This window comes from Passer montanus, unplaced genomic scaffold (assembly GCF_014805655.1).
Source record: "Passer montanus isolate IOZ18808 unplaced genomic scaffold, ASM1480565v1 scaffold93, whole genome shotgun sequence".
Taxonomy (NCBI): Eukaryota; Metazoa; Chordata; class Aves; order Passeriformes; family Passeridae; genus Passer; species Passer montanus.
In genome coordinates this window covers 530,107-556,221 of record NW_024374701.1, presented here as the reverse complement: position 1 = coordinate 556,221, position 26,115 = coordinate 530,107, and the positions used below count along the sequence as shown (strand labels likewise).

General features: G+C 53.9%; 2 protein-coding genes and 1 long non-coding RNA gene across 3 annotated transcripts; 2 read left to right on the top strand and 1 right to left on the bottom strand.

The window, feature by feature from the left end:
- Positions 1 to 3,256: 3,256 nt before the first annotated feature.
- Positions 3,257 to 8,755, top strand: LOC120495893 (promotilin-like). Its single transcript, XM_039695831.1, has 5 exons — positions 3,257 to 3,390; positions 5,151 to 5,276; positions 6,512 to 6,634; positions 7,766 to 7,868; positions 8,620 to 8,755. The coding sequence occupies exons 2-5, from the start codon at positions 5,160 to 5,162 to the stop codon at positions 8,625 to 8,627; spliced, it is 351 nt and encodes a 116-aa protein (XP_039551765.1). The 5' UTR covers positions 3,257 to 3,390; positions 5,151 to 5,159; the 3' UTR covers positions 8,628 to 8,755.
- LOC120495894 lies at positions 5,154 to 7,810 on the bottom strand. The gene is made up of 3 exons (XR_005626173.1): positions 7,732 to 7,810; positions 5,962 to 6,062; positions 5,154 to 5,285 (listed from the first exon to the last, which is right to left on the bottom strand). It is a non-coding gene; the product is annotated as an uncharacterized LOC120495894 (long non-coding RNA).
- Positions 8,756 to 13,443: 4,688 nt separating the features above from the next.
- Positions 13,444 to 25,496, top strand: LEMD2 (LEM domain nuclear envelope protein 2). Its single transcript, XM_039695805.1, has 9 exons — positions 13,444 to 14,865; positions 16,015 to 16,055; positions 17,155 to 17,230; positions 18,430 to 18,506; positions 19,153 to 19,232; positions 21,079 to 21,224; positions 22,157 to 22,258; positions 22,340 to 22,442; positions 23,570 to 25,496. Exons 1-9 carry the CDS (start codon positions 13,479 to 13,481, stop codon positions 23,718 to 23,720), a joined length of 2,163 nt encoding a protein of 720 aa, XP_039551739.1. The 5' UTR covers positions 13,444 to 13,478; the 3' UTR covers positions 23,721 to 25,496.
- The last annotated feature ends 619 nt before the right edge of the window (positions 25,497 to 26,115 follow it).

The following is a 26,115-nucleotide window of genomic DNA, read 5'->3' as shown; positions in this document are numbered from 1 at the left end:
TTCTGTCTCCTTTCTTCTTTCTTTCCCTCCTTTTATTCTCCCCATAATTATTTTCCCTGCTCTTCTTTCCCTCTCTTTTTTTCCCTCCTCTTCTTCCTCCACAATTGTTTTCCCCGCCCTTCTTTCCCTGCTCTTTTCTTTCTTTTCTTCTTCCTTCTGCTTGTTTTCCCTGCTCTTCTTTCCTCCCTTCTTCTTTTTTCTTTCCCTCCTTTTATCCTCCCCCTACTTGTTTTCCCTGCCCTTCTTTCCCTCTCTTTTTTCCCCTCATTTTCTTTCCCCCCAGTTGTTTTTCCTGCCCTTCTTTGTGCTCCTCTTCTTTCTTTCCCTCCTTTTCTTCCCCTCCACTTGTTTTCCCTTCTCTTCTTCCCCTCCAATTATTTTTCCTGCCCTTATTTCCCTCCTTTTCTTCCCCTCCAATTATTTTTCCTGCCTTTCTTTCCCTCCTCTTCTTTTTTTCCCTCCTTTTCTCCCCCCAGCTGCTTTCCCTGCCCCTCTTTCCCTCGATGTGCCCAGGAGTGGCCGCTGTCCGTGGTGAGCACGGGCAGATCCCGGTGCTTGGATCTCTCTCCCTCCTCCCCTTTCCCACCTGCCTGCAGCGAGCCCGGCCTTACCTGAGCCCTCCACCTGCCCCAGGCTGGATTTTCATCCTGGGAGCAGGGCAGGGATGTCTTTAGCTGAAATCTGAGTGATTTCCCTGCCTCTGAGCTTGGCTGGGCTCTCCCATCCCCTGCCTGGGGTCACAGCACCCCAAAAGGACAGTGGGGTGCCCAGGGATGTCACCCAGCCCCACGGGACAAACCAGTCACCTCCCCTCCCTGGGTGTGAGGCTGCATTTTGTACCATTCCTAAAAATATTCCTGATCCCTCAAATGAAAACCGGGTGGCTCGGATTTGAAAAGCAAAATGGGAACAGCTGAGCTGCATCCCATCGTGTTTTCTCACCTCCTCTCCTTTCTCTCTTCGCTTCTTCCAGATCGGGGAGAGGGTGGCAAAGGAGTGACCAAAAATGTAGAGAAACCAGGCAATGAAACATTTTCCTCCTGTTTATTTCTTTCCTTATTTGAGAGAAGAGAAAGTTCTTATAAGCCCAGACATTTATTTTATTAGAAAAAGGGATTTTTAAAAATGTTTTGGTATTTTTTTAATCCCAGTGAAAGAGGATTGTTATGGGATAGGATGTTTTGGTCAGTGCCTGTCCTTGTAGAGAAGCCAAATCTATCCAGGCTCTGTCCAGAAAACCATTTTCCCTCTCTTTTATTCTTCATGGAAAACTGAGGCAACAGGCAGAATTTCCCCAGTTTTGGGGTGCACAGGTCACCTCAGAGCTGGTTTCCAGAGAGGCTCTGGTGTGCTGCTGGCACAGGCAGCTCATTCTGCCCCTTGTTCCTTGGCACTGCCAGGCCCAATGGACTGCACTCCACTGCCAGTTTCCTGGGAAAATGACTCCCAGTTATGCCAAACATTTCACTTTCAGAACAAGCAGAACTGCACTCAAACCTGTCTTGAACATTGTGTTTCTGTTGAGCCTCCAACCTCTGCTGCCACTTGGCACCGCAGCCCAAAGGGGAGTTCTGGGGGCTGCAGGTTGCAAACGGTGCCAGGGATGCAGCAGGATGGAATTTTGGAATTACAGCGCTGGCAGGGAGACCTCCAGCTGGGATTTTTTATTTTCATTTATCCTTGTTTTGCAGCCAGGATGTGCCAAAAGCTGCTTTTATGGACTGGGCCAAGCCAGAGGCAGGAGGTGCCTGTTGCTCCCACCTGCCCTGGCACTTCCAGACCTGGAGTCACATCCTTTATTTTCAGCTCCACGATTCCTTCCTGTCGGAGCAGTCTCGCATAATTAAGAGGTGAAGCTGGCAGGCTGCATGCAGCTAATACAGATATGATTAATTTTCATCCCTCTCTTTGATTTGGAAGGTTGTCCTTCCCCAGGCAGAAGGCTCCATCCCAGCTGGATGGAAAGCTGCCAGCCTGACGCGTCTTGGAGGGACAGTGGGACAAGACACGGGGAAGTTTAGTGCTTTGGAAAAGTGACCTTTCTTGGTAACTAATTTGTCACTTCCCAGCACCATCTGCTGACTCGTCAGCTGCATCCATCATAACCATGCGAAGAAAAGGACTGGAAAAGTCAATTAAAATGGCAATTGGATGGGGTTTGTGCTAATTGTTTAGGGAAGGGAGGGGTCACCCCACGCCGTGTGGGTGACATCCTTTCCATCACCCCCAGCCGCATTCCCAGGGAGGTTTCCAGGGAGCAAAGCTGTGCTGGAGTCTCTGGGAGCTTTCCACTGCCCAGGGGGTGATAAGCTGGGGAGGATGCCCAGGGATCCGGGAAACACCTGAGTGTTGGACACGAGGTTTTTCAGGAGGGCTCTGTCCCAAATCGAGCGTTATTGACAGCTGTGACAGCAGCAGGTCCCTGGTGACACTGCTGTGCCCGTGTCCTATTGACTGGCTGCGATGGGGCCAGGTGAAAACGGCATTCCCAGGTGACAAATGCCATTCCCAGGTGACAAATGCCATTCCCAGGTGACATTCCCAGGTGACAAATGGCATTCCAGGGCTGGGCAATCGCTGTTCCCGATATCCCTCCAGGGCAGGCAGGAATGCTCCCCTCTCTCCCAGCCCATGGAGCCCGTGGATGCAGGAGGGTTTCATGGATTCCCAGCTCGTTTTTGCCTCCTGCTCCTCGCCTGGCTGCTCCCAGACTCCCTCAGGAGCAGCACCAGGATGTGCCTGGCCTGATCCCAAATCCTCTGGCATCAGCTCCTGGCTGATGGTCCCGGGAGGGCACAGATGAGTTCTTGCACAATTCCCTCCCCTCTCAGCACCTCGTTTGTCTGGAGAGGGATGACAGTGCAGGGTTTGTGTTCCCAAGGGGATCAGTGCCAGGCTCAGTGAGGATGGGAGAAGGAGCCACTTGAAGACTCAAAGTGGCAATTTTGATATTATTGTGATTTGCAATTACAGTAGAAATAGAATTGACACAGGTGTCGTAGTGCTGGGACATTCACATCCTAAAAAACGAATTCTGCAGGCTCGGTGTCTAGAAACACAAGCCAGGAGGGAGGAATTTCTCTTAGATGGAGAAACTGAGGCAGCAACTGATCTGCCTCAGCTGTGGGACCAGCAGGAACAGCTGAAGGACCTGGGGAGGGAGCAGAGGGGATCTGCCTGGAAACGAGAAACTCGGAAAACTCCAGTGCAGACAACATTCCCTGCCTGGGAAAGCCGTTTCCATGCAGGCCAGGCAGCTGGACAGGGTCACAGGTGAGTGGCTGCCGTGCCTGGATGGGTTTATAAAGGGAGGAGAAGCAGCAGGAGCATCCAGGTGTGACAGGAGGGAGAAGAGCTCCGACCTCCAGCGTCCTGTGGCTGCACTCCCAGGTAGGTCTTGGCACAGCAGAGCCAGCTCAGAGGAAGAGGAGGGAACAAAATCGATGCTGAAACAAGGGGGAAGGTGCTTTTCCTTCATCCCCATCACAGGAACACCGATTCCAGCAGCTTCTGCCTCCTGTGGGCACCTGGCAGACACTGGGCACTGCCACAGAGCGGTGGGGAGCCCTGGTGCCCTCTGAGCCGGCAGAAAATGACCCTCAGACAGGTCCCAGTGCCAGGAATAGATTTTCCTGGATTGGAAAAGGATTTTCCTGTCCTGTCACTGTGCCAGCTGCCCACCCCTCTGCCCCCACGCTGGCACTTGACTGGGTTTTGGGGGGTGAGCAGAGCTGTCCCAGCCCTGTGTGCCCACAGTGCTGATGCTGAACTCGGGATCCTTCTGCTTTTTTTCTTTTCCCTTTGGAGCTGGGAAGCAAATCCACCAAGTGCTCTCTGCCTGGAGAGGTGCTGAGCTGGAGATCTGGGGGTCCTGCTTGCCAAGCAAGGGAGGCTTTCAGCAGGGCTGTTTCTGAGAGGAGAGGTCTGTGTGGGTGTTTTTCTGGGAGAAGAAGGAGAGAATCAATTCCCCAAAGGGATTAGCCAAGAAGAGATGAAGGAAGTGACTGGGTAAATTTTCTTTGTATTCAGCAGTATTTTATTTATTTATATATTTACTGCAGTGATAGAACAAATGAAAAAGCACCAAAGATTGATGCTGCTGAGGTTGCATTGCAAGGGCAGAGCCTGAGAATTCCTGCCTGGATCCCTGCAGGAAACAGGGCTGGGACACGCTGGGATGTCCCAGGGCAGGAGGTGGCTCTGGTGGCCCAGTCTGGGTGGGCAGGGGGAGATGGCACCAGTCCAGTGCCCAGGGAAGGGAGAGGGGAGGACGTGACTGACAGGTGCTATGGAAAGGGAATATTTATTAACTTCCACTGGCCCTCGGTTCAATACCAGCTAATATTTATGGGAAATCTAATTCAGGAGTCAAATCTAACTTAACAATGTCTTCTCAATAATGTCCAAACCAAGAGGTTGCTGAAACTAATTAAGGATCAGGCTCCAATCAGGTGGAGAAGTTAAGCTGTAGGACCAGACTTCATTAAGTCTGTCCAGAGAGAATATTTTAATATTTAAAGAGAACATTCAATGTTTACATAAGTCCTTTCCTGACGTGAAGTCACAGTTAGATCACTTCAGAGGTGGTTTTTAAAGCCCTTTATTGCAGGCTCAGACAGAGCTGGGCTGGAAAATGCTTTCCCCATTTCCCTTGGACTCAATGAGGCTTCTTAAGAGATCCACTCCACTCAGGAAGGTTTCCAGTGGTGAGGAAAATCAAAACAAAAATTAAAAAACCAGCTGTTTGAAGGGTTTTCTCTTTGCAGCATCTCTGTCTGCCGTGCTGGCACTGGGATTGATGGGTTTGCTCTGGATGTGTTCAGGTCTTAAACCAACACAGCTGCAGGGCTGAGGCTCGAGGACTCAGGGAGGCTTGAGCAGTCCTGAAGGGCTGGGCTTGAAATCCCTGGAGATGTTGCTCAAGAACAAATCTGTTTACACAAACAGCTTTGAGAAGAGAATTGTCAGTCAAGGCACTTCTATTCTCAGGCAAGGCACTTCTATTCTCAGCTCAGGAGCAACTGGAAGAGGAAATATCCCTCAGGTGGGCTGGGGCCGAGCTGGGCTGCAGCTGGTGCAGAGCCAAGAGCGTTTCTGGTCACACGTCCCCTCCATTGCTGCCCCGGTGTCTCCTTCCCTGTGTTGTGCAGGCTCTCAGGATGGTTTCGAGGAAGGTGGTGGCCACTTTGCTGCTGGTGTCCCTGCTGTCCGTGCTGGCTGAGCAGACCCAAGGCTTCATGCCCTTTTTCACCCAGAGTGACTTCCAGAAAATGCAGGTAACCCCTCTGGAATGAATAAACCAGGAAAGGTTTATTCCTGCCCTCACTCTCCAAACTGCAGGGCACGCCATCAACAGGAGACACCCTGATCTCCTTCTCCCAAAATCCACGGCGCTGGGGGGAGGCAGAGGGAATTTTTAAGTTGTGATTTAGAAAGGACGAGCCTGGACCCCCCTACCAAAGGTGTGCCACACCTGTGGGGGTGTCACCTGCAGTCCCTGCGGGTCCTTTCCCTTTCCTGGTGCTGGAATTCTTCCAGAGCAGCTGCAGCCTCCCATCAGCTCAGTGATGGCTCTTTTGTTGCAACAAATAATTAACCATCCCCCGGCTGGTTGTCACCTCTGGGACGTGCCGAGAGAACGTTTTTCCTTTTGAAGTGAAACAAATACCGTTGAAAGGTGTCAGGCAGGCTCAGAGACGGCAGCTTCTGAAACGCAGCCCCAGCGAGCTTCCCCCGCGCTGCCGAGCCCCTGGATTCCGGGAGAAATCCCATTTCCAACACCTACCCCTGGATAACAATTGCTTTTTGTGGGGAGCACAGACATTCTGCAAAGTCCTCGAGGAGGACGGGGACCCACATGGGCTGTGTTTGTACCCCACAGCCCTTGTAGCACCATGTCTGCCACAGCAGGGATTGGGAGTTTCTGGATGAACAAAGGGGAAATCTGTCCCTGTTCCTCACCTGCTGGACACTGAGCATGGCCGGTGACATATTTGATGTGTCCTGATGTGTCTGTCATATTCCAAAGCACCTTGGCTTTTTCCAGAGGGTCCTGAAGGCACCTAAATAAATGGGGATGGGCTGACATGACAAACCTGCAGAAAGGCTGGGAAAACGTGACCTCGGCTCAATTTCCTTGCGGTGCTCCAGCACCGACCCAGGCCAGGCTCTGTGGGACAGCTGGGGAAGGTCCCAGTGCTGTCAGCTCCTGTGGGAAGGTCCCAGTGCTGCCAGCTCCCGTGTCCTGACAGGGTTCCCCCACCACACGTGGCTCCTGTTTACTGCAGACCTTCACACCCTGCCCCGTAACCTGACCTCGCCCCCAGCACTGCTGGATTTCAGTCCCCAAAGGCCACCCAGGGCACAGCAGATGGGCCCTTCCCGGGAGGATTCCACCTCCTCACTGGTTCTGTGCCCAGCACCGTGGGTTCCTGGCTGTTGGGACAGCACGGAGTGGGTTTGCTGCTGATCCCAGCATCACCGACTGCCCCCTCTGCTCTCTGCCCCGAAGCTGCAGGAAAAGGAGAGGAACAAGGCAGGGCAGAAGAAATCCCTGAGCTCGCTGCAGCAGCTGGAGGAGGAAGGTTTCTCTGAGCAATCTGGTGTGGATGTCAATGCAGCCAAGACCCTCCAGGTATGTGGAGCCATTTGACTCTGAGGAGCCCAAGAGGACGTGCAGGGGACAAGGAGTCCAAGAGATGTCCTCTGCCAGCCTGCCTGCTTACATCAGAGAGAAGTTTTAGCTCCACTCAAAGTTATCTTGGTCGTTCAGCAGCCAGGTCACCCCTGAGACCCAACAGCTTTTCCCTGAGGAAGATGGGAACAGCCTGAGGTCTCTGCCAGGCAGTGAAGCCCAGCAAGGTGCAGGGCAGAACTCCCAGTTCTGCTTCAGCTCCTGCTCGGTGTCACCTCTGACCCCACAGTTCTCTGCACTGGAGAGGCCTTATTTAAAAACTTGGGCTCCAAGTCTGTACACAGAGCAGAAAATGGGCAATTTTAGGGATTGAAGTGCCAGGCTAAACCCTCAAAGGCAGACTCACCTGGCGAGTCAAGTCTGAAAATTGTACTTTGCCACTTGAGCACAGGAAACTCAGCTACTGTGTGGGCAGCCACTCCTGCAGGGAGCTGGGCCATTCTCTGCCAGCAAAAGGAGGGTGCAGATCCCCCTAAACAGGGACAGACCCCATGGGACAGACAGCAGGACCAGCCAGGCTGGAATTTGGCCAAGGCACAGCTAAATGTGCAACTCCTCCCGCACTCGTGATGCACCAGCACTCGGTAACAGGATTTAAACAGCAAAATGCCCAGTTCAAAGTGTGAAATTGCCAGCACATCCCCTCAGCTGGCAGCACCAGCACAGAGCTCTTTGCTTCAGGCACAGCTGGCTCCAAGTGCAGCAGGCTGGAGCAGGACCACAGCTCGGCCTCAGCTGTTGCTAGGGCAGGAGCTCTGCAGCTCAGGCTGGAAGGGTCGATGTGCCACACAGTGGAGGATTAGAGGGTTCAGAAATTATTTTCTTTGCATCCCTGCTGCCAGGAGGTGCCTTTATCTGGATTTCTGAGCCAGCCCACGGGTTATGCAACAGCATTCTGAACGACTCAAGAGTGTGTTGCCTTCAAAATGTTGCTTTTCCCCATGTGAGGCTTGTCCTCTTCCCTCCAAATCCTAAACCCTTCACTAACTCAGTCCAAGCGGGGTCAAAGCAAACCTCCCTCCCTCTGCTCCCCTCACCTTTTTGTTCTGACTTCTCTGGTTTCCTCCACAGCAAGCCCTTCCTGTCAGAGCTTGGCTCACCCCAAGGCAGCTGGAAAAATACCAAGATGTCCTGGAGAAACTGCTGGCAGAGCTGTTACAGGACACCCCAGATGGTACTGTCAGAGGGTTGATTTCTGCCTTGGGAATTCTGCCTTTCCTTCTTCTCACCAGCTCATCAGCACAGAGATATTTATATTCCCCAGAAGGGTTTTTGTGTCATGTTTGCTCACTTTGTGGAGCCCTCAGATCCCAACTGTTCCCGTGTGCACCTTTCTGGGAAGGTTATTCCCTCGTAAGGTGCTGCCCAGAGCTGATATTGACTGGAAGCAACAGAACAGCCCTTCCCAGCAACTCTGTTTGCCACTTCCCTGCTCCTCCTCCTCCCAAAAAGTCCTCAGTCTCCAGGGAACAATTTCCAGCAGAGCTTATAACAGCAACTGTACCTGTGAGGCAGCTCAGCATGTGCAGCCAGCTTGGAACACCTCGCTGCCTGCACGGGGGCTTAACACTGCCACTTAATTACACCGCAATTTGCTGCAAATCCTCCTTTTCCTTTGGGAAATGGTGTGTGGGAATTGCAGCAGCAAAGATCCAGGGGCAGGTTGTTGTGCAGCTCTTCCTGCCTGCAGGTTGAGGGATGGTGGGATGGTGCTGTCCCTGTGCCTTGGCCTTTTCTGGGATGTTTAAGCCCAGGAAAGGGGGTCCTGCTCTCCCTTGGGATTACTCTGCTCTGCCTGTGCTCATCCCAGTTTGCCTCCGAGCTTTCAGCTGGGGAGCTGAGGAGGAGGAAACAACACATAAAGCTCTGGAAAGACTGAATGCCAGATTTAAGGACACTTGTGCTTTTCTCTCTTTTCTATTTAGCTGACTGATATCTGCAGGATCAGAAGAGAAAGTGCTGGAGCTGCTCAAGCTGAAAGACTCCACTTATGTAAACGAAATTTGTGAGAGAGATTAACAAAATCTGAGGTGAGACAATAAATGTGCAACGTAATTAAAAGGAGGATTTGTGTCTTCCGTCCTGCAAGCCTCTCAAACAGATGGGGAGTGCCCAATGTGGGAAAGAAGAGAGAGGAAAGGCTCCAGGTTTTGGAGAACACCCCTGTTTTCCTGAGCACTGCTCTGAGAGTCCTGTGAGGAGCTGAGGGAGCTGGGAAGGGGCTCAGCCTGGAGCAAAGGAGGCTCAGGGGGAATTTGTGGCTCTGCACAACTCCCTGCCAGGAGGGGACAGCCGGGGGGGATTTGGGATCTTGTCCCAGGGAACAGGGACAGGAGGAGAGGGAACGGCCTCAGGCTGGGCTGGGGAGGCTCAGGGTGGACATCAGCAGGAATTTCCTCCTGGAAAGGGCTGGAAGGGGCTGCCCAGGGGGGTTTGCAGTGCCCGTCCCTGGAGGTGGCACTGAGTGCTCAGGGTGGGCATTGGGCACAGGTTGGACTTGATGATCCTGGAAGGATTTTCCAACCTCAAGGGTTCTGAGATTCTGTGAAAGTGTCTGGCAAAGCCTGAGGAATCAATCTTTGAGGAATATTAAATCTTAGCCCTTCCTTTCAGCAATAAAGGAAACTGAGGCAAACCTTTACCCGATCTCCTGGTCAAACTGGTGACACAAGGGGGGACCTGGGTGTCCCTAACTCAGTTCCCTGCTCCAGGAGGGTGCTCTGGCACATTCCCACACTGCTGGGGAACGCAGGAGCCCTGATGGGCAGCCTCTCCCTGTGCCCAAAATCCACCAGCACAGTGAGGAGCAGCTGTGCCAGGCACAGTGTGAGGGAATGCACTCTGCCCTTTCTCCTGCCTCTCAAACACACCCCAAGGTGAAATCCTAATTCCACTTGAACATCCTGCTCTCCATTTCCATACCTTTGGCTTATCTGAGAGCTACTCCTCTCTGCTGGCAGCAGGAAATCCAACATATGTAAAGTACGGATGGATGACATCAATGGCATGTACGTGAATATATCCAATTCCAATCCAATTTTATCCTCCCAACCTAACAGGAGTTCTGTTCTCGCTGAGCTCATTCCAAGAGCTCTGTTTGTGCTGGAACAACACCCCTCGGAGCACTGTGCCGTAAGCAGCCCTGGGGAGAGGAGAAGGCTCCCAATGGGTAATGGAACAGGCAGCATGCAGTGGATTCCAGCTCTAATGTTTGATCCAGAGGCACGCTCCTTGTCCAGGGACTGAGCAGCTCCAGGAAGCTCCCAGTAATGCTGAGGCTGTGTGAGCTGTGGAAGCTCTGTAATGACTCTGAGTGGGAGGGAGATGGGAAATAACACATTCCATTAGGCTGGGAGTGAGAGCAGTCTGGGCTGCAGGAGCTCCATCTGCAGAGGGGTGATATCCATGGAAGAGCTGGCATGGCAATCACAGGAGGAGCTGTGCCACATTTACGCCAGTGTGCAGCAAGGTCAGAGTCTTGTTCACTTCAGGGGGCACCTCTTGCCTTGTTACTTCACAGACATCCAAATCTTTATTCCAGGTTTGATTTTGCCACATGAAAACAAAGGAGAATTCCCCCTCGAAGGGTAAAATGCCCCCAGACCCCCTCCATAATCTCCACTGTGGATCAGAGCTGTCCCTTCAGGGTGTCCTTTCCCAGCTCCTTCCCTCCCATCATTTTTCAGGCCAACACCTCCCCTGTGCCATCCAGGAAGGAAAGTTTTCCAGTGATGGAAACAAAGTGAACATGAGCCTCTTGGATTTGCTCCCTGGACCATTTCCCACTGGGGTGATGGGGGGGCTGACGCTGTGGAAAATTCCAGAGGGAGATCCATCAGTAGGACTCTGCTCTTACCCTTGGACCCACACAAGCTGCATCAGCAAGGACCAGCTGTGACCCCCACCATGGATTTTCCAGTGGCTCATCCCAGTTATAAATGAGCTCAGGATGTAATGGCTGATTGTGACAGAGACCACAGGAACCCTTGTCCTGTCTTGCAGCACCAACTGTGGTGTCCAAACAAGCACCAAAGTATATCTTCAACTTTTGGGAGTAAATTCCTTCCACCCTCAGCGGCCTGAGAAGGAGAAGCAGAAACATTTCCACTGGAAAGAGATGGAGGGACCCCAACCAGCGCCCTCCAGGCTGTCAGGGCTCTGGTTTTGGGTAAGAAAGAAGTGTTCTCCAGGTTTCAGGACAGATCTCCATTTTCCCCTGCCCTGGAAGGTGCTTTGGCAGCCAGCAGCACCCAGGTCACACCTGCAGACAGGCAGGAAGAAACCAAACAAGAATTTCATGGTGGGATGAGCAGCCCAATAGTTGGGGCAAGGAGGAGGGAAGGGAATGGAGTCACCTCTGACTTCCTCAGGACGGGCAGGCGGGTGAGGGCTCCTGGGTCACACCTGTGCTGTGGCTGTGAGTGACAGGGTGACAAACGGGCACAGTCGGCTCCCAAGACAGCCCTGGCACTTCCCTGGGTGCCATGTGCAGGGCAGTCACCCAACAGCCACGGACAAGGAGGAGGGGGGGACTCGGGGTTTCAGCAGCCCATCAGTCAGCGGTGGAAGGGCTCAGCTGCGGGTTTGGGGCGCAGCCATTCCCTGCTCCGGCACGGATCCGTTCCCAGGGCTCTGCTCACACCAGCCCTGTCCCCAGGCTGCCAGAACCGGAGCAGCCGGCGCGGCGCGTCTGCTCCTCTGGCATCAGAGCTGCTGCCAGCAGCTCTGAGGCAGCTTCTGGGCTCGCAGGGAAGGTGGAGGCTGTCCCTCCGTGCTCTCCCAGCTTCCCACAGCCAGCTCCGGCGGTTTCCAGCCAAGAAACGCTTTTTGCCGAGCCCATCTGCAGCCTCGGCACCGCTTGGTGCTCCCAGAGCTACGAGGATGATGGAGGGGCTGCAAAAATAGAAAATCCACTGTCAAATTCAGCATTGGCACTGTGGGCAGGGGATGGGAACAAAGATTGCCCATGGGGATATAGGGTCTGACACTTCTGTTCCTGCTGCCTTCCTTGTTGGGGCCAAATGCCTTCCAGGGAAGGCAGGGATTCTCCCACAGGGAGGAAGGGAAAGGGGTCGTGGATTTCTCGCCACAAAGAATAGGCACCTGATCCTGCTGAGCTTTGGTGCTGCCAACCTCCTTCTGAGGAGGAATCACAGGTTTTCCCCATCCTCCAGTTGTCCAACACCAATCCCATGTCTTCCCCTCCAAAGATTGTGCAATGGGGCTGTTGGGCCTGGGGTAATTTCCATAATGGGCAGAATCAAAAGTTGAAAGGATGGGTTTGGGCTTTCGTTGCTGTTTTCTCCAGAAAAAGGTGAGTTCATTTAATTCCCAGATTTGCACCGGCTCAGCCAGCGTGCAGCTGCGTGCCCAGGCAGAGCTTCTGCAAAATGAGAGCTGTGCGCTCACAGGATCTGTGTGATAGGAGCAAATTGGAATTTTTTATTTACATTAGACCCCTCTCCACATCATGAGCTGGCAGAGGAGCACCGAGGAAGCTCAGCTTAGCGCCTTCACACTCCCCAGCACAGCTGAGTTTGCTCTTTTAATGGGCTCCCTGGCCTCTGCTGAGGATGCATTTGCTGTTGCCAACCTGACAAACAAATCTCAGCATCTTGTTGCTGCTTTCTTGGATAAATTGGGAAGAGTGAAGTGAGCTTTGGGGACCTGCTAAGGAAGAGGGTTCCTGAAAGAAGGATTAGTGACAGGACAAGAGACAGGCGAGGCTCAGGTTGGACATCAGGAGGAATTTCTCCATGGAAAGGGTTGTTAGTATCGCAAGGGGCTGCTCAGGGAGGTTTGGAGTCCCCATCCCTGGGGTGTCCAAGGAAGACCGGACATGGCACTCGGGTGGGGATTGGTCACAGCTTGGGCTCGATGGTGTTGCAGGGATTTCCCAGCCTCACTGACTCTGGGATTCTGTGATTTATGTCGGGAAGGCACAGCTCAGCTCTTTCAGCTTCGTGCTCCTCTGGAGCCTCCCTCTCCCCACAGGTGCCATTCCTGAGGGAGCACGGCATGTCCCCACCCCAGTGTCACACATCCATCACCACACCGTGGCACGCAGCCAGCCCTCAGCACCTTCAGCACCACCGCTCCATTACCTTTAATTAAATTCCGACATGACGCCACCGTATTTCAGCCGCTTTCATCGCTTTCTTTAGCGGCGGCAGCAAGAAAAAGCAATTACTGTTCATCACAGCTGTGCCAAAATAAATTTACAAGTCAACGCTTGGGTTTGCTGTTTTAGGTGTGGGGTGTGGACGGACCCCCCTTCCCAGGAAATATTTCACGGATCTGGATCCTGGTCCTGCCTGAGGTTCTGGCAGAGCTCAGCAAGTGGGCAGCGATGATGGAAACGCGTGCGGGGGTGGCAGGTGGCTGGGAAAGGGACGTTTTTTGGGAGAATGGCCCTAAAAATGTCAGAACATCAGGGTGGGTGAGGCAGGAGCTGCGCCAGGAGCAGCCCCACACAGCGATGGGGGACAACCCATCATCGACAGCGGCTCGTCGCGCACATGAGGCAGCTTTCGCCTTTTGCTTTCCGCGTTTCTCCCGCTTTTCGCCGGTCCTGAGCGAGCAGCGGAGCGGGAGCTGCCGCTCCCTCAGGGCACCGAGCCCGCACCCCTCGACCTTCCCAACATGGCGCCCGCCCCCCGCGCCCTTTCTCCACACGCCCCGCGCCCTTCCCAACATGGCGGCGCCAGGGGCGCGCGGGGCCCCTCCCAAGATGGCGGCGTCGCTTCCCGCCCGCGGGGCGCTTCCGGCGGGGCCTGGCGCGGCCATGGCGGAGCTGACGGACGCGGAGCTCCGCAAGGAGCTGCTGGCGCTCGGCTACCGCCCGGGGCCCATCACCGCCACCACCCGCAAGGTCTACATCAAGAAGCTGGGCTGCCTGCGGGCCGAGGTGGCGGCGGCGCGGCGCAGCGGCCGCACCGCGCCGCCCAGCCCGGGCCGCTCCGCCGCCGGGCCGCCGCAGGCCTCGCCCTCGCGGCAGCGCTCCGGCTTCACCGGCGGGGCCGCCCGCGAGAGTGAGGAGGAGGACGAGGAGGAGGAAGAGGAGGAGGAAGTGGGGCGGCCGCCCGCGTCCCGCTGGGGGACGTCGGGGGAAAGCGGCGGGCAGGCCTGGGGGGACCCCCGGGGGTCCCCGCCGGGCCGGGGCGGAGGCGTCAGGGTTGAGGGCGGCCCTTCCCGGGACAGCCTCGGGAGGCTGAGCCCTTCGGAGCAGTGGGGGACCACTGTGGAGAGAGGCGGCGGTGGGCTGGGGGCGCCCCTGGGCGGGCACGGGGCGCTGAGCTCCCCCTCGCAGTGGGACACGTCCATAGAGAGGAGCGGGGGCCTTGGGGCGGACAGGGCCGGGGCGCTGAGCTCCGCGTCCCGCTGGGAGACATCCAGAGATGTGCCAGAGCACGGCCGGGGCCTCAGTGCCACCCTGGATGGCTTCCGGGGCTCCTCACTGCAGTGGGGCGCCTCAGAGAGGAGTGGGGGGCTCAGCAGCGGCCTGGGACCCACCCTGGACAGGGTCCGGGGCTCGAACTCCACGTCCCAGTGGAGCCCCTCAGCAGAGAGGAGCGGGGGGCTCGGCAGCCGGGCGGGCTCGGGCTTGGATGGGGTTGGGGGGCTGAGCTCCACACCCTACTGGGGCTCCTCGGCGGGCTCCAAACCCCTTCCCAGCGAGGAGAAATCCAGGAGCCTCTGGGGGACAGCGGGAGTTGGGGCACAGAGCTCCCGGGCTGCCTGGGACACGGCGGGGGACAGGAGGGGGCTCTCCTCCAACAGCTGGTGGAGACGGGAGAGCGAGGTGACCCCCAGCACCCAGTGGGGCTCCTCGGCCGCCCCCGGCAGGTTCAGCAGCCTGTTCAGGAGAGGGAAGGAGGAGCTGGCTTCCAGCGGTGGGAAGGAGGCGGAGCGGGGTGCGGGCAGCAGGGCTGGGGGGCTGATCCGGCGCTTCCCGTGGCGGGCGGCCAGCGATGGGGGGCACGGGGTGACCCCCCGCTCCGCCCTGCTGCGCTCGGCGCCCCGGCAGCAGCCGGAGGGCAAGGGGAAGGGCCTGGAGTATTACCTGTCCCAGTTCCTGTGCCTCGCCAGCTTGGTGCTGCTGCTGATTTTTCTGGGCATCCTGGCGGTGAAGATGGCTGGGTCAGGCTGGCTGGACGGCAGAGAGGAGAGCTGTACGTGCGCTGGTTTAATTCTCGCTTAAAATTCGTTCCTCACCTGTCTTCCTGCTTTCCCTTTATTGCTTCCATCCCCATCACGTTTATCATTCTCATTGCCATGACCTGACATCTTTCTGTCCTTTTTCCCATCTCCCCTTTCCTATGGGGAACCTTGTTAGTCATGGGAAGCAAATCAAAAGTTTGCTTTTTCCAAACGAGTTTGGCCTTCAGTCCCTGAGAACCATGGGGTTTATGTGGAGTGCCATTCCTGCTGGGCCAAGGATGGATTTTATGGTGTGACACGATGTCTGTGTAGTACCTGGGGTGTGTTTTTGATGTTCCCTCTGCCAGCACTGCCCTTCCCAGCCTTTATTCTGTCCGAGGGGGGAATGCAGCAGGTCCATTCAGCACTTCAGGTGTGGCAGAGTGTGTGACACTCTCTTCCATGAGAATTGAAAAGGGGTTTCTCCAGCAACTGGTTTTTAAGGCAGAGTTCCCCAGCTGGAACAGTTGGAAATGGGGATTTTTCAGGCATTGAGCAGAACAAAGAAGGGTTTGGGGGCTGTTTTGGGAGGGTGCTGGTCCTGGGCATGCTGTGCCCTTGGTGTGGGCTGGGAAAGCTGCTGCATTCCCAAAGCCAGGCTAAAAGTGCCCATTGTCACTGGACTGTCCTGTTTCAGCTGTGACAGGAGCTCTGGAGGCAGGAATGCTGCCCAGGTTTGAGCTGTGCCAGCCCTGGGGCTGGGCTGTGCCACAAGTGCCAGGAGCTGTCCAAGCCCTGCAGGGCCCAGAGCTGCAATCATCCCTCCAGGAGCTTCATTTCCCTCCTGGCTGTGCTGGGATATTTCAGGTGACCCTGGTGGGCAGCAAGAGTGTAAAGATCAGCGTGAAGCTTCTCCTCAAAGAGGAGCTGTTCAAACATCCAGCCCCAGTTTCCAGTCCCCAGCTGAACACATGAATCAGCTCCATCACTGCTGTGGTTTTCCTCAGGGCTGCTCCCAAATCACCTCCTGGAGGGGCTCTTTGCATCTCCAGTTGCTGCCAGGGGGAGATGAACAACAGCAGAACCAGGCTTTAAGTTGAGCCTGCTTTTAAAAAGATAATTATTTTCTTGATCAAAGCTCTTGTTTGCAGCCAGCTAACTCACCCTCTTCTCTCTCCTAGTTAATCTCTTGCCTGTGGATTGTGACAAAAGAACGGATGATGTAAGCATTTATTTATTTATCCTCGATCTTGTGAGCTCTCACAGAACAGTGATTATTCCAGGTAGTCTATTCCACCCATAACACTCTATCACTGTAAAATGATTAGTTCTATCGTTTTACAGAAAAATTGGGACTTGATGAGTTGAAATTAATGGGCCAGATGAAGTTAGGAGTGTGTATGAGACTCTGAAAGATAAAAATTTAAATTCCCAATTATGCGAATCAATTTCTTTTTTAACAGTTGTACCAGCAGAGGTATTGGTTTGCAATAAAACTGTTTTCAGCTTTAACAGTGTAAGATTTAATCCAGCTAATTCCCTGAGCTCCACTGTGGAGTGCCTGCACAGCCCTGCTCCCTCTGTCAGGATGGATTTTTGGAAAAGCTGGGGCTGCCCCATCCCTGGAAGTGCCCAGGGCCAGGTTGGATGGTGGATAAAGTGGCACCCTGGGATAGTGGCACATGTCCCTGCCCATGAGATTGGATAATCCTTTCCACCCCAATCCATCCCAGGATTCCATGTGCTGCTTTGGATGGGATATTGGGAATAAATCCTTCCCTGGGAGGGCGGGGAGGGGCTGGGATGGAATTCCCAGAGCAGCTGTGGCTGCCCCATCCCTGGAAGTGCCCAAGGCCAGGCTGGACAGGGCGTGGAGCAACCTGGGATAGGGGAAGCTGTCAGGGATGGAACTGGGTGAGCTTTAAAGGTCCCTTCCAACCAAACATTCCATGATTAGGAGGGAGAAGGTTTTGTGTTGGATTCTGAAGTCCTGGTGTGCTGGGAAGTTCTGGAGGTGATGGATCCATCTCTGGTGGGTCCAAGGCTGGGCTCTGGTTTGGTGGCACTTCATAGAACCCCAGAATCTCAGGTTTGGGATGGTTTGGGCTGGAAGGGACCTTAAAACTCACCCAGTTCCTCTGGGCAGAAGATGCTCAGGGTCACTTGTGCCTGGAACATTCCCCTGCTCAGGAGATGTGGCTGGAGCTGGTGGTGCAGGACTGAGCCAGGCTCCAGTGCTGTGGTTCTGGAGGCTGGAGCTGCACTCCCACTGTCCCCGTGCCATGCTGATGTGTGTCCCTGTCCCTGTCTGTGCCCTGCAGTTCTGCCAGGCCAAGCACAAGGACGTGATCATGGCCATGCTGCACGAGCTCTACAGTTACCTGTCCGTGCAGGCAGGTGAGTGCCAGCACATCCCCTCCCTGCTGGGCCTGCAGGAGCTGCCTCTCCCAGCTCCTGCTCACTTCTATCCCACTCTGCAGGGGCTTATGGAACAGGCAGTTCCCTTTGAGGACTTCTGAGGCAGGCAGGGAATAGGAAAACAGAGAAAGTTGGGTTTATTTTTATTCTGAGTGGTGCTTGGCTAATGCACTCCTGTCACCCTGCCTGGGTGAGTGAGCCTTGTTTGTACTTGAAGTGTTGGGAGTTTCAGGTAGGATTGGTTGGGTTTGTTATTCTTTTCTACCAACAGCTTGAAATTGTCTTCAGGATAGAGGCAGGAGTGTAAACTGATGTGTTCTTACACATGAAGTGCTCTAAGAAATTGTCATTTCTGCTGAAATGTGACGACAGATGTGTGAGTGCCTCTCCGTTTCCTCACCACAGAGTGGGACAGGCTCTCTGAGATGAGGAGCTGACCCAGCACAGTCCCTACTCCAGGAGTAAATGCAGCCCATCACTGGTATTTTGGGATGAGTAGGCTGCTAGAAATCCACTGTATGAGCAGGGACTTGTTCAGCAAGATTCACTGCAGTGGTAATCAGTAAAAGGGTTTCAGTTCCATTTTCTGCATTTCAGACCTCAAGGCTGAAACCTTTGGATACTGAAGCTGCACAGAATTCCTAAATCTTTTCAAATCTGACTTCGGATTTCACCAGATTTACTTAGCACATTTGTTTAGTCAACTTGGTGAGGCAAGATTTAGAGGATTTAGTGCCTTGCCAGCATTTCTCTGCCTGGGTTGGAGGCAGAGCTGCGGTTTCAGCTCCTTGGAGGCTTTTTGAACACTGATCATTAGCTCCACACCTGATACCTGTTGGCAGCTGTGGCTCTGTGCTCTGCAAGGGGCAGGAGCAATACTTTCCCCCTCATTGTGTGTTCAGCAGCTCTGAAGTGTCAGCTTTGATTGCCCTTATCCAGCAGCAGCTCTGAAGTGAGAGGTTTGATTGCCCTTATCCAACCTCTGTGCAGTGGCTGAGCATTTTATTAATAGTCATCTGATCTGCCTGCAATATAAATCTCACCCTGGAATCATTTTGCTCAGGGCTGGGGCTGATTGGAAAGGAGAGCATTTCTTGGTGTACATTCAGAGCCTGGTTCTGAGCTGTTCAAAGGCTATTTTCACAAACATGATTTTTCTATTTGACTTCTCTTACCAGGTAATTTTGAATGTGGAAACCCTGAGAACCTAAAAAGCAAATGCATTTGGGTTAGTGAGGTGAAGGATCACGTGCTGGTGAGTGGGCTCTGAGCAGTTTTGTTACAACCCAGTGCTTAAGTCTCTTATAAAGCAATAAATAATAGACACTAAAACAATTCACCATCCATTTTGCTTCCTCATCCTGCTTTGATTCTCTCCCATATCTCTCACTTCCCCTTTGGCCAGTCCTGTTCTCAGCAGTTCTTTTGAAAATCATTTTCTCCTCCATCTCTGATTTCACCCCCTGTAAATCTTAATGGTTTGTTGTTTCACTGGAGCCATCAGTCTTGTGCAACCAGAAATTTCCCTGGATTGAGGGCTGGGCAGAAGAAGGATTTTTCTCTGCTGCAGAGTGTCAGGAGACAGACTGCTCTGATCCAGCATTCCATTTCTTTCCTGGTAACCTGTCAGTAAGATTATGTTGTATTTAGTGGTTAGCCCTAACAGTCTGGGATGGTGTTATTTCACACAGTGCTTCATGCATCATCTCCCCAGCCAGAAGACTTCAGGCCAGCCAGACCTTCAGGCTTAGTTCTCCCCCTTCCAGTTTGCAGAATCCTGATAAGAATTAACCTGGGGACAGCCCCTGTGGAATGAATTCTCCCACTGCTGTAATGAAATCATGTTGGTCAGTATCTTAAATGAATGGAGGGCTAATCTTCTTATGGCTTCCTTTGCACAGAATGTAACTGGCAGTTCCTCACAGAAGTTTGAAGCTGCCCTGCACTGGATACTGAACAGCAACAAGGATTTGGGAATTTGGTGAGCAGAAACCCCCCCGTGTCAAAGTTAGGGATCTGCTGAGAGTGAACAACAACAGGGATTTGGGAATTGGGTGGGCAGGAGCCCACTGTGTCAAAGTTGGGGATCTGCTGATACCCAGCAGCCACAAGGATTTGGGAATTGGGTGGGCAGGAGCCCACTGTGTCAAAGTTGGGCATCTGGGTGTTGGCTGGGGTGGAATTTGACAGGGTCAGTGGTGCCCTTCAGCTCCCAGAGCTCGTTGGGCTGCAGCAGGTGGGCTGGGATGGGCTGTGGCTGAGCTTGCTGGGCAAACTTCCAAAGGAAAAGCACAGCCTGCAGCAGGGTGGGAGCTGGGCTCCCTCCAGGAGTCTCATTCCAGCCCAGGCTGTGGGACACTGTGTCCAGGGATGTGTTGCAGTGAGATGGAGCTGCTTGTGGCCATCAGTGGTTGTGTTGTGCCTCCTGTGGAGTGGTCCTGGGTCCTGCCCATAGTCCTGTGCCTACAGCTCTTCCTTAACTTGCCCACGAGGTCACTTTTCCCAGAGTCAGCAGCCATCATCACCTTCCTCTGGGAAGCGTGGGCTGCCTCCAGCCTGCTCTGACTCCAAAGCCTTAACAGTTGTTTGCATTTTCACGTTGCTAAATGTGTCTCTGATTAAGTGAATTGCAGCAGTCGTGGTGCTGGGGTTGGTGGGCAAGCTTGTTGGAATTCCCACTGCTCCATTTGCTCTTAAATATTCCTGCAGCTGCTGCTGTGATCCACGGATCAGACGGCGTCTGCTGCTTTGATTCCTGGGCTCTGCAAATTCCCAGGACGGGGCACGGCTTCCTCAGGGGCAGGGCTGCATTTGTGGGTGGGCTGGGATGCAGAGTTTTCAAATGTTGTGTTTTTATACTCCAGCACATTGCCAGTCAGAAGCTGTGGGATACAATATCCTCCCACTTTTTATTTTGTTAATTAGCTGCTCTGCTGGCTGGTCCCCAAACAGCTCTGCTTCCCCGGAGCTGGTGTGGCAGCATCCCCAAATCCCTGCCCCTGGCATTTTTAGCTACATGAGATTATTTTTTAGTTGCTAGTCTGAGAGGCAGGACTGAAAATGAGCTTTCTGCTGCATGTTTTAAATGTTTCTGTGGAATTTGGGTTGTAAATAAGACAAGGGGTGGGGAACAACAAAACAAGGTGTGCTGCAGCTCCTGCAGAACCCAGAACAGGCCCAGCTCTCTGCAGTTCATGAGCTGAACACCTGTAAATTGAGCAAACCTCTTTGTCTAATGGGCTGTTCATAATTAGGAGCTTAAAAAATGTTTTTTAACACCCCTTTGTTCCAGATCCCCTGGATCTGCTGGCTGTGCCTTGGACCCCTCAGTGGCTGTGTGCTCTGGGAATGGCTCAGTGAGGAGTGAGCTGGGCTTGGGAGCAGCAGAGCTGCAGGGAGGGGAGCTGAGGGCTCTGTGCTGGTGCTCTGCCACTCTTTGAGCTGCTGCTGCTCCCAGGCTGGGTCCCCCAGCTCCCACTGCTGGGGCTGAGCAGTGACTCTGACTCAGGGAACGTTTCCATCTCCGTGCTGGGAGGTGGGAATCCAATTCTGAGTTCAATCTTGTGCACGCTGAGAGGGGCTGTCAGAGAGGCAGTGCAGGGATGCTCAGCGTGCCAGTGGGAGCTGCAGCCCCACTGCCTTCCTGGAGCCACATCCAGCCCTGCCTAAGCAGTCAATCCCAAATGTTCTGGCAGGAGGAATGCCTGGCTGTGGGGGCATTTCCTGCGAGCAGCTGCATCCGCAGTCTGCTTGTTCTCCCGGCCTTGATTAAAGACTGCAGTTGCAGCCTGCTCTCTTCAGTGAGATTTTCTTCCTCTTGCCATCAGGTTGAAAGGCAGGGACCTGTCAGAGCCTGTTTCCAGCGTGGAGGAAGTGTTCTGCCTGGAATCTGCCCACCCCCAGATGGGGCTGGGCTGCCGCTTCCGCCGGGCCGTGGTCACGGCCATCATGAACCTGTTCCTGTTCTTCTGGAGTAAGTGGCTCTGGGGGCCCTGTGATCACACATTGCTCAGCCATAGGAAACACCTAACAGAGGTGAAATAAATCTGCTGACGAGTTAATGTCTAATTAACCTTTGTTCTGGCAGCACAGGAGACCCACAGCCCTCCTCTTGTGCTGTGAGTGCTTAAAAGTTGCTTTAAATCAGGCAGCTGATGAGCTCTCTGGGTATTCCTCAAGTGCCCGTTATTATGGGCTGCAGAATAAGTGTGTTAACTTACCTTAAGGAGTCAGTTTTTCTTGCTCTGAGCTCCCAAGTCCTCCAGCCTCTTTAATAATGACTTGTAGCATTTCAGGGTTGGAGGTTTTATTGGAATAGTCTGTCACGCCTCAGCTGAGACAGGGGTTTTACCCAGCGAGGTGATAACGAGAGCTGTGTGACTGCAGGAGTTTCTAATCCAGCCTGACAGGGAGGGGGTGACAAGGGACACTTCTGTTTATTGCAGACACTGAAGTCCTACTGGGGGCATTGTAAGTGCTAAACCTTCCATACACATCTCCTGCATTTTGGGCTGCCTCTGGAGCCCTAGGCTTTATTTCCCTGTCCAGCAGCTCTCCATGGAGCACTGAAACCTGACAGTCTTGCAGAGTGATCCTTGTAGGGGAGGCCTCTGGCAAAGCCTCCTCTGGGATTTGCAGACCTGGGGCCATGTGGTTGTGCTGAGGTTTCTTTCCTGAGGGCAGCTCCATGCTGAGGCTTTCCCACCTCATTCCACATCCACAGGAGCTCCTGTGCTGCAGCAGGGGCAGCACCAAGGGGATTTTGGGGTGCAGCTGCTCCGGGGAACAAAAGGAATCACTGGGATTCAGTTCCAAGCAGCCTGGGTCACAGTGTGAGACCTAAAACAGCATCCATGAAGCACACAGCTGCCAGTTCCTGAACCCCCTTTGTTTTCATTCTCCCAGGTCTGATAACCCTTTGGGGCATCCTGCTCTACCTCCGCTATCGCTGGCGCAAGATGGAGGAGGAGGAACAGGCCATGTATGACATGGTGAAGAAGATCATAGGTAGGAGCTGTGGGAGCACAGGGAGCCCTGCTCTGCTCCTGCAGGGTTGAGCCCTCACTGCAGTGTCCTTCTGTCCTCCAGCTGTTGTCCAGGACCACTACAAGGAATGGGAGCGGAATTTGGAGCGTTACCCCTACGTCGGCATCTTCCACGTCCGGGACAGCCTGATCCCTCCTCAGAGCAGGTGAGCTGCTCTGGCACTCAGCGGGGCTGGAAGCAGCAGGATGGGATTCAGCACAGCTCCAGAATCAATCCCTGGAGCTGCTCTGCAGGACGAGGCTGGAGCCTTTGGGTTGGGAAAGGCTTGGGCAGAGCTCAGGCTGTGCCTGCGCCTGGTACAGATCAGTGTGCCAGCCCCAGGGCTGGTACTTGGTGCAGTGCCACAGGTGTGTGGTCACTTGTGCAGTGCCACAGGTGTGTTGTCCTTGTTCTGTCCAGCAGTACCTGGGTTTGGTTTGCCTGGATCTGGAGCCTCAGGTGTCCTCTGCTCCATCTGCTGGGTGTCTGGTGCTGTCTCCTTTCCCAGCCACCTTACCTGGCTCTCCAGACCAGAGCAGTTCCCATGAACTGAGCAGGATATTGGGGCTCTTCTGCAGTGATTGTGTGCCTGGAAAAGGGCCAGTTTGATTTGTGGAGCTGGGAAGGGAACTGGAGTCAAATGATTGGGTTTGGGGCATTCTCGGATTGGATTTGGGGCATTCTTGGGTTGGGTTTGGTGTTTTCTCAGTTGGGTTTGGGCTTTTCTCAAATAGATATTATGGTTGAGGTCATTGCTTTGTGGGTGGTGGGGCTGGAGGGCTGGATCCTTGTGCTTTGCTCCATTTCTGCAGGGTTATTTCTTGTGTTTTGGTTAAATGGAGCTGCTTTGTCCTCCTGTGAAGTGTTAAACATCCTCCCTCTGTACCAGAAACAGGGTTCCTTTTCCTACAAGGGATGACTGCAGCTGTTTGAGCCTCACTGGGTGTGAGATGCTCAGGACAGCTGGATCCAAAGCTGGGGTGAACATCAGGGTGTCCCCCTGGCTGAGATCTCTGTGTGCAGGACAGGAGAGGGCGATTTGCTCATCGAGTCCCTTTGCAGCACAAATTGATGGCAGAAATTCAGGGCACTGACAGAACCTCTCATCTTCCCCCCAGGCAGGATTTGTGTGGCCGTGCCCTGGTCTGAAATCTCTAAACCAGGCTTTGTTTGATGCCCTTTTCTGCCTGCACAGGGAGCAGCAGGCAGCCACATCCACAGGCACACTTGCTGTAGGCACGGAAGCACAACGAGCTTGGGATTCTCATTTATTTTTCTTGCTGTTCCTTGCAGAAAAAAGATGAAGAGGGTGTGGGAGAGAGCCGTGGATTTCCTGGCCTCCAACGAGTCCCGGATCCAGACAGAATCCCACAGGGTGGCAGGGGAGGACATGCTGGTGTGGAGATGGACTCAGCCCTCGTACCTGTCGGACTCGGAGCACTGAGGGCAGCAGGAGGAGCAGCAGGGTGGGACGTGGACCCTGTGCAGCCCTCGGGGCCCTCTCTGCTGGTGGGAGGAGCAGGGCCTGGCCCAGGGTTGGGGGTTGCACGGCTCTGTTTGCTCTCAACTGCTGAAACTCTCCAAACACACACGTTCAGGGCAATACTGGCTTGGAAAGAAGATGGGCTTGAGCTGGTGGGAAGCTGGGATTGCACCAAAGTGAGCCTTCCACAGAGACCTGGCTCCCGTGGCAAGCAAACAACAAAGAATAACTGCACACCCCTCTCGAGGGCTGCCAGAGCCTGGGGGTGCAAAATTTGACCTCAATTCTGCAAAGGCCAACTGGTGGCAGAGTCCATCAGGGAATGTACTGAAAGATAACATTTCCCATGGAAACATTAGGGTGGCAGTTGCAGGCGTGTCTTTGTTTGCATTTGTTTTTATCAGTGCAAAGACAGCGAGGAAGCACTTGCTGCTTCCCAGCAAAGAAAATGTTTTGTGTTGGCTTCATCCATCCAAAATTGGGAGAGGGGGGAATTGGGTGAAGGTGGGCCTGGAGAGAGGGGGGAGCCTGACGTGCCTTGGTGGTTTGGGCTGGGCTGGGGTGGTGGAGGAGAGTTTGTGATCCTGTTACACTTTTAAGTCTGCAGTCTGTGTGCTTTTTTATTTTTGGGGGGGCTTGGTGGGGAATTTGGGTGGAAAATAAAGGATATAGGAATCTTCTAAAGGCGCTTTGCTGTGGCTGCAGCCCAGCTCTGCTCCGTGGCTGTTCAGAGCAGCTTTGGGAGGGCTCAGTGCTCGTGTTGGAGCTGGGCAGCTGCAGTGTCTGTGTTTGTGTCAGAGCAGGGAGGTGCCAGCTCTGGGACTGTCGCTGTTCCTGCAGCCCCTGACGGGTCCCAGGAGCAGCCTGGCTCTGTCCCAGCCCTGCTGCATCGTATCTCGTGTCTGTAATCACTTGGTTACTTCAGCTTCTCTTTCTGTCCAGTGAAGGAGTGTTTGTTTCCCAGGAAATGGCACCAGTGTGTGGCAGTTCAGGCTCAGCAGAGGAGCTGCTGCTCTGCTCTTGCCAGGGCTCTGCAGCAGCTCCTGAGGCTGCAGGACCCAAATCCTTTGCTGGCCTCGGGCAGGAGGAGCTGCAGAGTGAAGCCAGCAGTGATTTGAGCCCTGCAGCCCCTGGGTGTTGCTCTCCTTGAGGACATCTGGGGCTGGATGCTCTGATTGCCCCTGTCCTGGGCTCTGGGCTGGCTGAGGGCACAGCCCTGGGCAGGGGATGCCACTCCAGGTGTGCTCCTTGTGCCTGCTCACCTGGCAGAGCCTGCACCTCTCCCCACGGGGGTGGAGCAGAGCTCTCCAGGAGCAAAACCAGGAGACTCCCATGAAATGGGGAATATCCTGCATGGAGGGGGCTCTTACCCCAAATTTTTGGGTGTGGGTGTTTGGGCAGGAGACTCAACAGCTCTAGGCAAGGACCAGCCCCTTGCACTGCAATAAATTGGGAATAAAGGCAAATTTGATTCTTCCACATGTATCAAGATCACCACTGCTGCCAGAGAAATCCTCTCAAACACCGGTGCCTCTGTTCTTAAACCTTTTTAAACTCTTGGTGGGGTTTGGGTGAGCTTTTTTAACCGTCCAGAAGCGCAGAGTCAGGCATTGCTGTCATCCTTTTGTATTAAACCCAGTTTTGTAGAACAAACTTCAATGGCTTGGTGCTGTTTCTATGTTCCATTTAGCTCTGTAAAAAAAAAATCAATATCAAAAATAAATTTATTACCAATAATTTACTACTTTTATTTGTGCTGAGACATCACAGACTGTCCCAAGTGCTTTTGCTTGATGAGGTCGAGTTGCAGCTCCTCCCAAGCTCTGGGGTGTGGCAGGAGTTGTTCCCCACCACTGTGGGACTTCTGTGGAAAGGGGTGACTCACGTTTGGATGAATTCATCTCATCTGTGGCTCTGGGTGACAAAGGGGATTTCCAGTGCCTCGGGAAGGGGGTGGCTCCGTGGCCAGCAGGAGCTGCAGTTGCTGCTGAGATTTGGGAACAAAGGGAGGGGATCAGTGCAGGGCTGGTTCTCCTCAGGCCCCACGATCCTGGCGGGATGCTCTCACCCAGGTGAGGTTGCTAAGTTACAGCTGGAATTGTTCAGGTTAGGAAATGGTGCTGCTTGGAGCCATTCCACGTGCCAGGGGCTGTCTGATGGTGGCTGTGACTGTCACCCCCCATGTCCCCTGTTCCATCTCCTCTCCAGGCTGGAGCAGCCCCATTCCATGCCAGACTGGGCTGGGAATTCTGGCAGTTTTCCTGGGAGAAGCAGGTTCTGCCCCCTGCCCTGCTCCCCTCCCAGCCCCCACTGCCCAGCAGAGCTGCTGAGGGCCCTTTCCCACTTTGTTGCAAAA

What these genes read in the sequence shown, in the direction of transcription:
- LOC120495893 (XM_039695831.1), top strand. Translation starts at nt 5,160, where the DNA reads ATGGTTTCGAGGAAGGTGGTGGCCACTTTGCTGCTGGTGTCCCTGCTG. An exon ending in GTGACTTCCAGAAAATGCAG is followed by an intron (nt 5,277 to 6,511) that starts GTAACCCCTCTG and finishes TCTGCCCCGAAG; the next exon opens with CTGCAGGAAAAGGAGAGGAA. An exon ending in ATGCAGCCAAGACCCTCCAG is followed by an intron (nt 6,635 to 7,765) that starts GTATGTGGAGCC and finishes TTTCCTCCACAG; the next exon opens with CAAGCCCTTCCTGTCAGAGC.
- LEMD2 (XM_039695805.1), top strand. Translation starts at nt 13,479, where the DNA reads ATGGCGGAGCTGACGGACGCGGAGCTCCGCAAGGAGCTGCTGGCGCTC. An exon ending in CCTGTTCCTGTTCTTCTGGA is followed by an intron (nt 21,225 to 22,156) that starts GTAAGTGGCTCT and finishes TCATTCTCCCAG; the next exon opens with GTCTGATAACCCTTTGGGGC. An exon ending in CATGGTGAAGAAGATCATAG is followed by an intron (nt 22,259 to 22,339) that starts GTAGGAGCTGTG and finishes TCTGTCCTCCAG; the next exon opens with CTGTTGTCCAGGACCACTAC.